The sequence below is a fragment of the Ixodes scapularis genome, unplaced genomic scaffold, assembly GCF_016920785.2.
Source record: "Ixodes scapularis isolate PalLabHiFi unplaced genomic scaffold, ASM1692078v2 PGA_scaffold8__174_contigs__length_109621045, whole genome shotgun sequence".
Classification (NCBI taxonomy): domain Eukaryota; kingdom Metazoa; phylum Arthropoda; class Arachnida; order Ixodida; family Ixodidae; genus Ixodes; species Ixodes scapularis.
The window spans coordinates 19,174,752-19,186,469 of record NW_024609883.1 but is presented as its reverse complement, the minus strand read 5'-3'; the positions used below and the strand labels follow the sequence as shown (position 1 = coordinate 19,186,469).

Below are 11,718 nucleotides of genomic sequence, written 5' to 3'. Positions count from 1 at the left end.
TGGCAAGCAGAGAAGGAAGCAGGGGCTGCTGGGAAAAGTATGCACATCCGTCTCCATCACTTCGTTCCAGCCAATACGTGGCTTGCACATGACGTCATTTCCGATGCCCTCCAGAGAAAAGGGGAAGAAGGAGCTCCCCTCTTATCAGTGTCCCCCTTTGTGCCTCCCGGATTTGCACAGGCTTCGCTATTCTCCTCCCAGAAGATTATAGAAGATTAACCTGTCACTCAAAATTCTTAAAAAAGCAGCTTCCCTCTCCTCCTTTTACATAGTGTTCAAAAGTATGCGATGTGACATCAGCGCAAGGAGCCTATAGGAAGTTACAAAAGGAAGCTATCTCCTTGAAATAGCAACCACCTTTCAGGCAACCATGTAAAATCAGTCTTGCCAAAATGAGTCTTGCACCCTAAATAGTTATACTTTATTTTATTTTTTTTTCAAGGAAAATGCATTTTATGACATGGGTGTCCTATCCATGTCATTCTAACTTGTTCTAACTTTTTTAGTGGCCCTCTAAGAGGCACCTGTCACTGACCATAAAGTAGGACGCTTAGAGGAATCCAAAAGATTTGTTGAGATAGGGTTTATTTTCATAAATCTTCCAAGTTTTACATTGCACTCAGTAGAAGCTGTAAGCTCAGCCAACTTGAGTAAAATAAACTGCGAGAAAACATCACGAAAAAGGTTACAGCAACAGGACCAGACATATACTGCGGAAACATTTGCAGATTCACTAAGAAACATACTCAACTTCTCAAAAAGTATGAGTGGTAACAACCAAGCTTAAGTTAGCAGAAGAAACATGCAGTTTGAAAGTAACTTTGAACTAAATATAATTGACTAGATATAAGCAAAGGTGTGTTACAAACGGATCATTCTTGCATCCGTAGGGCAACTGCAAGAGGAAAAAAAAAGTAATTACACAGACGAAAATTATAACAAAAATGTTTAGCTCCTATTCATAGGCAGTATCGACGTTTACCAGGAATAGATGTGACAGCTACTCGCTTAGTTCTATATACACAGATTGTGAAAATAGCGGTAAATAAGTTCAAAAAAAAAACAACACTAGAGTAACCTGCCACTGATGTTACCATATATGTTGCTGCTCAAAGTTATCATAAAACAAACATATGTCATATTAATAAATAGAGAAGGAAGAGGAACAGTTACATAAAACTAGAGGGCACACAGTCCCTTATCGCCATCTTGAACGGAGTGTCACCCTTTCTCTACACCAAGTGTCATTATTAGCTGTAGATTACTCCCAGAAGTCAAAAACTTATTTTCGGAAACCTCAATGAGACAGGCAAATGTCCTGCTTGTCCTCTGTCAATAACATAAACGTCATAATTATTGTGATCAATAAATTACATGGGTCCCCACCCCCTAACCACCTAAAAAAGCTGTGCACATGGCAGGCTTCATGTTACTTGGTAATGACATTAACGAGATAAACACTCACTTTTCTCAGTACTGTTTCTAAAGTGCAGTCAAGGTCAGAAAAACAAACTGACATATTAAGGAACATAATTTCCACATCAAAGGTCACTCAATGCCTGGAAAGTCAGAGTGAAAGGGAAAGTCAGAGTGAAAGAAGCTGACTATAAACATAATATTGTAAAAAAAGTGCTTGCCTCTTTCTACAATGTCACCTCTAGGCAGAGGCAGCGCCCTCCTGCAAAAAGCATATTAAAGAGTAAAGCTATACAGGGCGTTCCTTTAATTCTTTACAGAATTGAAAAAAAAAAAAGCTGATAGCTACGTGGATTCGCCTTCAGTGTATATTTGTGGGGCTTGGAGGGCATATGAGGGTATAAATGTCACAGTATGTTGGCTAACAAAAATCTGTTAATTAACTTTTTCATAAACGGTTTAATGGGCCACGTTGCAATCGCAGTTTTAAAGGGAGCCATTAGTAAAGGCTAACCCAATTTATACAGTTTGCAAAAAAAAACAAAAAATATTAAGATATTTATTGTTAAAATTTTGCCTTCGCTTGATTAAAAACCGCGTGCTGAATGGCGCGCCTGGTTAGGATTCGTAGAATAGTGATGGATTTGTTTCGGGTTCATCGTCACTATCTCTACAGCGTGCCTTCGATAGACGCGCCGGCGTCACTCTTCTGAGATTGTGACAGATGTACAGAAGTGGCTATGTCACTCTTCTACCAAGCATAATCAGGTGCGCGTTTTGAATCAAGCGAAGAACGGCAAAATTTTAACGACGAGTATAACAAAGCTCATTGTCTTTTTGCAAATTACCTCCATTGGGATGGGCTTTATTGATTGCTTCCTTTAAAACTGCAATGGCAACATGGCCAATTAAGCCATCAAATAAAAAGTTAATTATCAGTTTTTGTTAATTAGTGAACATACTTTGACTTTTATCTCCTCACCTAATGTACGCCGAGCCCCAGAAACATACAGTGAAGCGGCATTCACGTAGCTATCGGCTCTTTTTAAAAAGATTTTGTAAAAAATAAGAAAAAACATTCTGTATGCTCAAATCTTAAAGGCTTCCAAAAAAAAATGGGTTGTGGATATTTAGACAGCGTGATGTTGATCAGCCATTCAAATGATGCACATACGTCTACGCTATAGATGAGATATTTAGCCAGTGCAGTACAACTGGTAGTCTGGGTCTTTAACATGCGTTACACAGAAGTGATAAACAAACGTGTGCCAGTATGATGATCATTCAAATCGAAATAGACAGGGGTGGGGTTTGAGCACATGATCCGTGGGTTCTGCAGCAAAGGTTTGTGAACAATCGTACTAGCTCTCTGAACAAGTCATAATTAGAAGCTGGGAATTTCATAACCTAAATTGTGTCAAAGTTAACTGAAATAATATGTGAGAGCATTTTAGATATTTTTTAAATCATTATGTAAAAGTTTTCAAAATTCATAAAGTCTCAAATAAGTGTTATAGCTATACAAAAAACTTCAAAAGGAAATCGGTTGTATGAATATTTACACTGAAGTGTCAGTCACGGCTCCTTGATTCACAATTATAAGATACACTGAGGCCAGTGCGGGGTAAAAGGTAATCTGAAGTAGCTCAAAATGCATCACAGTTGTGATGTCAGGAACAAAAAAGCATGCTGTTCGAACTCCTGATCAAATAAGGACACTGGAGCGAGGAACCTTTGGCTCCGAAGCAGGTTCAGCATTCATAAATGTAAATACTAAAATTTAAAAATATAAAGAGAAAACTTTAGCATATCCAATAAATGAGGTGACATGCCTTTGACTGTGTAACGGGACCTGGAGGTCTTGCAAAACCGTAACATGGGCTTCTTCTCTTCCCCATCGCCTCTTGTGCACTGTCCCATCATACGTTCACGAGCACTTGTCAACTGCCTTCTGGCAGATTTCACAAGCACTCCGACTTGTACGGCTGTATAGCTCAATAGACTAGACGTTGGCTTCAACCAGAGGGACACAGGCTCGAACCCCAGCACTCCCACTCTTCCGGTGCTTTTTTATACTGCTGAGTGCACTTTTGTCATTACCATGGCACACCATTACCATGGCAATGTTGCACACATCCTGTTAAATGCAGTCATGGACACACATCGAGCACTCCTGTTGAAGGGCTGTATACAGCTGCCTCCATAAAAAAGTGGAATCAACTTATGCCAAAATAGAATCTGTAGCACTCACCGTTTTCTTAACGCGGGCCGCTGCATATCTCAGCCAATCAGCAATGGCTTTCAGCGTTGTGTTTTTCTGAACTACAATGGCTTCCTCACCATTTTTCTTCTTTTGCTCAAAACATCTGTGTACTGCCCCTGTTGCAGGCACAAACATGTGAACATGAAGATAGCAATTAATTTACAATGTTTTTCTTACATACATGTCTATAAAGACCATGTACTAGGTCTACTGGCATGCGATAATAGCAAAAGTAACATAATTTAGGTTCATTGAAGTGAAAACAAGTATGTTTGATTTTGAAGCTGGCACCTTATTGGAAGCAAAAGGATAACCAACAATCCCACAAAATATGTTGCAGTAACCTAGCAGGTATTGCTGTGATTTTCAAAAGGACACTGCCTACAACTTCAAGAGCTAATATTGGAATCTCTATTTTGCCAGGGTGTTCATAATTGCAAAATCAAAAATAAGTCTTCAGAGAAGATTAAAAATGGCAGTCAATTGGAATTCTTATTGCTACAAAACCCTATAATGGTGTTATAAAGGCCCCATTACCTGTCACCACACAAACAAGCTGGAGGTGCTCCATACGTAGTTTCCCCTTTCTTCCAGTCATGCAGTAGTTCTTTGCAAGAGCATCTAGCATGCACCGTTTCATTACAGAGCGCGTGACATCTTGCACCGACGAACCTTCAATGAGCGCGAGGTGAGCAATCTGTAAAGAAACATACGCAGTCATGTCTTGTTAATATGGACCCCGCTGATATGGACACCCAGCTATATGGACGAAATTCTCGGCCCCGGCCTCTCGCCGTGCACTTCTGCCTCTATAATATAGAAACCCGCAGCCCAGACTATGGCCGGCTGTTTTGGGGACGAAATGGGAAAATACAGGCATTTTTGTCTCACTATGTTATTATGGACACGGGTCCACGAAGCAAAATGAAAAAGAAAGAATATTAGTGACCTGCAGAGGTCCCGTGTGTACCCGGAATTCACTATTGTCGGCTGTTCCTTGCCCGTCTCGTTATTTTTACGGATGAAAAAGATTAGTGAACCGCTGCGGTCGCAGCGTGCATACCCGAAATTCACTATTGTCCGTTACTTGTCTTTTCATTTTGAATACGGGTCCACAAACGACCCCTCCCCCAAATAAAAAAAAAAAGATAAGTGAATCACAGAGGTCACAGTGTGCACCCTGAATTCCCTATGGTCTGCTGCCCATCTTGAGATAAAACCTGGGTACCTACAGGTGGTGGAGTTTTTTCGGGCTTTAAAATTAAAAGGCATGTCATCCCCTTTCTACACTTATTGCGGTATGCAAATAGCATCACACAGTGCTACACAAAAGTTGAAACTTTACAGCCCACACTGTTACACAGAAGTTGAAACTTTGCCAAGTGTCTTCCACACATCAAGAAAAAGATGTTAAATGAACCTAACTGTTGTTTTAAGACTTTAGGGCTGGTACTGGATCAAGGATAGTATAAATCTCTGCAAGGTTCATCAGGTCAAGTGAAACCAGTACTGCATTTGCCTATCAGCTAACCAAACAGTCTTCATACAATGCGTTTTTGAGTATGTGTAGATGACCATGGACTGTCGATAGATTCTCGTTCAAGTGTGTGAAGTATTAACATACAAGGGCTTCTTTGTTCTCATCCTCCTGCAGAAGTGTCTCCAACTGTGCAACGTCCTCATGAGATGAGAGTGGCAGAAGGTGGAGGACCGCACGGATCGTAGTTGGTTTCTTGGGCTCATGACGTTGTGCCTCCAGCTGTCTCAATATTTTAGCTTGGCTCTGGAGCTGCGCCGCAATGCCTCCAAGCAGTCGAAGCACCTCTGCCTGGAATCCTGATAATTTCAAGAATAGCTGTACTATAAATTCATAAGTATGGATTAGGGCTCTGATGAATAGGGAAGATATGACATTACAGTATTTGTATGCGTGATATGAGCTGATCTTACCTGTTCGCTTACGTTTAGCTCCAGGAACATTCGCAGAACTGGACGAAGGGGGCTGCTGATTCTGAGGGACAGGCATTTTTGGAGGCGCAGGAGCCGGAATGAATGTAGAAGTCGATGCTTGTGGGTTGCCATGTCCATGTTGCGCAACTGGTTCACTTTCTTGCTCATCCTCGGATGATGACAAGATGTGCCGAGGTGGTTTTCTCTTTCTTTTCTGCGACCCTTCTTCTTCTGTCGCAAGGTCGGATGTCTCCTCTGCTTTTTTTTCTTTGCGCTTGGCATCTCCGTATGTCGCTGAGGGAAGAAAACTCAATACTGTAGCTTATGGCAAAGTTACGTCTAGATGTGAGCCTATGAGCACTTCAGAGTTAATAAAGTCATTATTATCACCAATAGTTTACACCAAAAGCCCAGATCATTTTATGTTGAACACATATGTTCGCAGCATCAGGTAGAAATATATTGGCCATGAATGTCATGTACACACTAATATCGGCTACATTAGTGTCAATATGTGAATACAAGCATTTGGTGTTATTACACTAATACATTCATCCTCCTTTAGCCCATTGTTATTTTTGCATGCAGTGTAATGACTGAAAAAAGCCTACCTCTGCTTATTTCAATCTGAATGAGCACAGTACCAGGACACATTTATATGCCATAATGAGCAATGTGTAACACATATTAAATATAGCAGACTAGCAATAATAGTGGACCGTAAGTTTCTCACCTAGAGCATGAACCAGCGCTGCCACACCTCAAAGACAGGCTGTTCTTTAAACAAATTTGCAGTCTTATTAAATGAGAAGCCCACAACATGTGTCTCAGAAAATACCCTTTCTCGAAAGGTGTATTTTTAGCCTAAATTGTCTCTTCAAGTCTAGTCCCAGCAAGCAGATCATAAGAAAAATGTTCTGCATAATTCTGAATTGAGTAGGCATTTATCAGTACAGGTGGCATATCCTTTTTCCACCAAGGTGGGTGGTTAGAAAAATATGATAATGTGGAGCCTCGCAAGGTGCTGCAAACCGGTTCATTCAGATATTAATCAGGCTTCAAAGCTTGGAACATAATCAGTCAGCAGGTTCAATGAATTTGGATACCAAGTCCACATATTTGTAACTGCGCGCACTGACTCAAGGAAGTAACAAAAACAGCAACCTTGCCAATTTGCCATTTGGCAGCTGCATCTCAAAATTGCCCGACAGTTTAAAAAGTTGCCTGCTAATTAGCTAGAAAAAAAAGTGATGGTAACGATTGCTTCATGTGGCAACATGCCTTGCACATTTTTACAGGCACTTGTTTAGGCTTAATCTATTCCCTGTAATTGCTGTAAGGATTAGAATCTACACTTATGTTTTTCTTTAACTTCAACAATATTTGATCACATTTTTAGTAGGAAAATAGGCTGTGCACAATTGTAATTTTGGGATTTTTGGAATGCTTACGGCCCATAGTGTGAGTTCTTACAAAAATAGATGACCTCAGAAACGTAACGAGGTTTCTGAGATTGTCTACCTGCGGTGATAACTCAATCTACAGGCTGTGAGCTTCCTAAAAATCCAAAAATTACAATTATGCATTGCCTATTTAGTATTTTCCTATCAAAATAGGATCAAAGACCGTGACATACCCCTTTTTGAGCGGAAAAATTGTCCCGGGATGGGTGGTGCATTTTCCAGCAGCGGCACCAGCAGGGTGACAAGGGCGCTTGTCAGTCGATGGCGAGCGACGGCAACCCCGTATCTGGGTGCGGACTGCCTTTCAGACTTTTTTAGCTAGCTACTTAATCTCTCATCGTTGGAGTTAGGAATAGCATGGGAGCGAGAAAGAAAATGTCTCCCGCAAGTATTACTAGAACACGCTCCAGGATGTAGACGAGAAGACATCATTCCCGCTGAGGAAGGCGAGGTGAAAACTATAGTTTGCATGTATTCCTATCGTCACAGGGTTAATAAGCGGTTTTGTCTGCTACACTATATCACAATATCAAGCATCTTCAAAAACCTCTTTAGTGTCCCTTTAGAGGCCAACATACACTACACGCTTTCCACTTTTTCGTACTTCCCTCTCTTCTATATCCTCCCCACATCTCTCCCTTCCACAACATGGCTCCCCCTCAGTTTAGGAGAGGAGGTCGCTAATACGATTAGCTCCCCTGCAGAGGATAAAGGTCGAGTGTCGGTCTTTGAGGGAAAGGAACAGCTAAAATTTGTAAGAATCTTGATCCGGCAGTATTTTCATTACTTAATTATGTAACAGACACTTAAGAATATAACAAAGCCAATAAGCAGCTATGTGGACCAGCAGTTGATTTTTCTCCATAAGTGGCACAGAAGCATAATGACTTTTCAATATAAATTCAGACAAAATCTGGATCTTGTGCCCTAAAAACTCAAAAGTGTAGATGAGTAGATTTTTTTGGTTGAATATTACTTTCTGAATTATGAGTAAATAAGAAGAAACTTCCAGAAATAAAACTACCTGCACTGCATCACACATTCCATGCAAAAAACAAAAGCTTTCACCAGAAATAGAAGAGGGAATGTTCAATAGCGTAAAAAGAAATGCATGAAATGGATGAAGATTAATATAGGTACTACTTGCATTTATCAGTCTCTTTTCAGATACAACGTGAAAGGTAGAAACACTTGAAATACTTATAATAAAATACTTAAAAGCTCCAAAATAAGACGTGTCACGATACATAAGGTAAAGCCTTGCAAGCAAATGACTGTTTGTGGGATTAGCATAGAAATTACAAAGTGCAGAAATAATATTTGATTTCTATTATTGGACTTACAAGATGATCCCATGGCTCTGCATGGGAGTAAAGCCCAGCCAGCGGAGGGCTTTTCGCAATCTTTGACAGCCTTTCTCAGCTTGGTGCCTTTATAGGGTGGCCAAGCTGTGTTGTCGCCTTTTAACCAGTTTGATGGAACTACTGACAACGCACCATCATCCTCCATGAAGCTAACAACATGATACATTATCTGAAAAGAAGAAGTATACTATTTACTTTCTAAGCCATTTCTGAAAAATTTGCCACTCAGAAAACATACAGCAGAGCGATACTGTTACACATGCAAGTGAGTAAGAGAAAAAATAGCATATGAGCCCTGTCCATGTGGCAAGCAGACACATTTGCATTTGATGTCTTTCACGCTCCACAACGAGTACTCTGTTGAAAGACTTGACGCCTTGAAGATTCCAAGCTCACAGGAGGGCACTACACTCATGTACAGGTTATCAAGCACTCTGAAAAACTGGCCACAGATGCTGTGCTCCCCATTTTCTTGTAAGAAGTTCCTGATGAGGACCACATTTCCGTCCTTCAGCTGGACACAGTTGTCGGACGGCATGACAGAAAGCCGTGTGCCCTCCAAAGTGTGTTCAAAGTATTGGTTTCTCAGGAAGTTTAGAGGTGCTGGTCCATCACGGTGTTGTTTCAGCTTAGTTGGGCTTTGTTTTGCAGAACTCGGCGAGGAGGCGGAGACGAGCTCCAACTTTCGCTTGATCACTTGTTGTAGAGCCAAAGCAGGCCCCCTCACCAACTTCTTCAGCTTCCCAAGGACGTTTTCAAAAGGAAACGCTGAAAATGTGTCTACAGGGCCAAGCTGCCGGACATCCTGTGCTAGGTGAATCAAGGAGTGGATGTTGTATACATAGATTCCATTCCCGTACAGGGTGCCAGCCTCAGAGACAAACTGTCTTAACAGGGACTCTGCAAGATCGCAGTGTGTAACTGCAAACTTGGGGCTGGCTAGTATAGCCATGGCACAGCTGAGCTTCATGAAGTGCATGTAGAACTGCTTCTCCAGATGTTTTCGGAGAAGTGCTGGTCCAAAGTAGAGCAGAAAACTGCGGAACTCGGCTGCTTTCCAGTGCTCTCGCTCATTCAGCGAGCGTGGCTTGCGGTTGAACTCGCAAGGAGTGTTTGCCTGGAATGCTAGCAGTCGTTCCGAGATCTCAAGCTGGGATCTGATGGGCGGCTTACAAGCGGATGGTGTTGATGATGTCCAGTACTGAACGAGCAGTTTCTTCATGACACCTAGACAGACTAAGTGCATATAGTCAAGTGGAAACATGCTGATCAGACCAACACCCAGTGTCAAAAGTGGTGAAGTGCCACGGTGATGGTCGAGATTCACCCGATCTCTAAATTCTTCGTCGGTGCGCAGTGGGGCATCGACATCTGGGAACGTTATTCTCTTGCCATCATGCTTTCCTTTTTGAGTGCATTTCTCACATCCAAAGTATGCCATGTGTCCCTTGATGCTCTTGAGGTATGCCCTGGCCGGGGCATCGCAGACAAAGGCACGAAGCCTTACTTTATACACCTTGCTGCTCAGACGGATGCCCTGGGCCAACAATGTTGCCATCTCTTCTATGAAATCTTTCATGAAGATATCCACATCTTCAGGTTTGGAGTCTCCTTCATAGAGAGCAGCAAGAAAAGGGGTCTGTCCACCACTTTCCTTGACTGAAACAAGAATCGGCCAAAACTGCTTCCGCCAACTTCTAGAGATGGGAAGTCCATCCACATTGACGGAGAGAGAGAGTGTGGAGCACTCCGCAGGGAGGCACCCAGCTGAAACTTCAGCCATCAATCCAGGAGTTATACCAAAATAGTGGTAAAAACCACTCCCCATTCGGACCTCGGTGTTTCGTAAGGTCTTCAGGAGTGTCCGAGCATCACTGGGGAGGTCAGGGTGGTAGGGCCGAAGCAGCTTGAGCAATCGCGTCAAGTGCGATGCAGGTGTGTTCGCATTAAGTGCCCAGTCTGCCAGTTTGCTGGCCAAACTGGGCGAGACCTCGCCTTCCCCACCTTCATTCAGCAGCTGTTCTAAATCTTCCTCGTGAAACGAACCTCCCTCATCGACATCTGATGATTCCCATTCCAGGTCGTCCAAGGGGTCATTCAAGGAAATGTCATCGTCTCCTTTGGAAGTAAATTCGGAGCTTCGTTGACTTTGGACTTTAATCAAACTTTCTGTTGCCTCGGCTTTTGCCGCCACCGGAAGAGCGCAAACATCTTCATCGGTGCTAGAGTCCACAGGATCTATCAGGGAAACGTCATCGTCTTCGTTTGAAGTAACTTCGGAGCCTTGTTGACTACTGACCTCAATTAAGCTTTCGGTTGCCTCACCTTCTGCCGTCACCGGAGGAGCGCAAACGTCTTCATCGGTGCTGGAGTCCACGGGATCTTCATTGCAGTACCTTTCTAGTTCCCTCTGAGCGTTTTGCGCGATTCTTCTTCTTTTCTGGCGATCGGACAACTCCGACAGCGAACGCTTAACGCGCTCCATTCTCCACAATAACAAGTAACAAAATACCACGTACCTTGTTTTGTGTTATTTGCACGGCGAACGGCGATTGACCGATAGGACGATGGTGCGGATAGCGCTTTCGAAAGCCTCGGCTTTGCGCGGGAACCACGGGAACACTGCTGGCTGCGCAATCAAAAGTGCTACTTCTGGCTATGGCTAGACACGAAAGGCTTATAGCCCGATAGAGCCCCGTAGGCTTTCGATCACTTTATTAATGAACAAAATAAATAATTTTATTGAATATAGGACCAAATAACAAGTATAATTTTTGAATTATAAAATTGTTTTTAATCACTTTAGCACTTTAGTCGATAATAAAATTTGGTTGTTTTGGTGAACATTGGTCGACGTCGCTAGGTAACGCAAGCTACCGCTCGTTAGAAAGCTTACAAAAGGTATTTATCTATCCATCCAGGCAGCGTACACAAAATGGCAGCCGTGTTTTTCCCGTTCTTCCTAAGAGTTTTTCCAAGCGTTTTTCCGATGACACCGATTGAGAGCAGACGAAGTGATCCGCGTACAAGCTTTTCATCATCAGAAGTTTAAAAACTCCGGTTTACGAGTGCTACATCTGTGCATGCTCTTTGATAGGCGCTTCAGATGTGTGAGTAACGAATTCATATTGCGGGTGACGAAACTGTAGAACGGAAGCTCAGCGAGCGCTCTACACGGCCCTCGTACTTCCCACTCTGGACTGGAGTATTGCTTGGCGACATGGTCCCCGCCCCAGCAGCACCTCTGGGAACGGCTCGAAAG

General features: G+C 42.6%; 1 protein-coding gene across 1 annotated transcript; it reads right to left on the bottom strand.

Annotated features, from left to right (window-relative positions):
• Positions 1 to 1,641: 1,641 nt before the first annotated feature.
• LOC115328853 lies at positions 1,642 to 8,622 on the bottom strand. The gene is made up of 6 exons (XM_040502815.2): positions 8,436 to 8,622; positions 5,630 to 5,923; positions 5,304 to 5,539; positions 4,217 to 4,376; positions 3,668 to 3,795; positions 1,642 to 1,678 (listed from the first exon to the last, which is right to left on the bottom strand). The coding sequence occupies exons 1-6, from the start codon at positions 8,620 to 8,622 to the stop codon at positions 1,658 to 1,660; spliced, it is 1,026 nt and encodes a 341-aa protein (XP_040358749.1). The 3' UTR covers positions 1,642 to 1,657.
• Positions 8,623 to 11,718: the final 3,096 nt, after the last annotated feature.

Coding starts and splice junctions, on each gene's coding strand:
- LOC115328853 (XM_040502815.2), bottom strand. CDS start 8,622: ATGTATCATGTTGTTAGCTTCATGGAGGATGATGGTGCGTTGTCAGTA. Junction 5,924..8,435: donor CAGAGCCATGGGATCATCTT/GTAAGTCCAATA, acceptor TTCTTCCCTCAG/CGACATACGGAGATGCCAAG. Junction 1,679..3,667: donor CGGCCCGCGTTAAGAAAACG/GTGAGTGCTACA, acceptor TGCTTTTTGCAG/GAGGGCGCTGCCTCTGCCTA.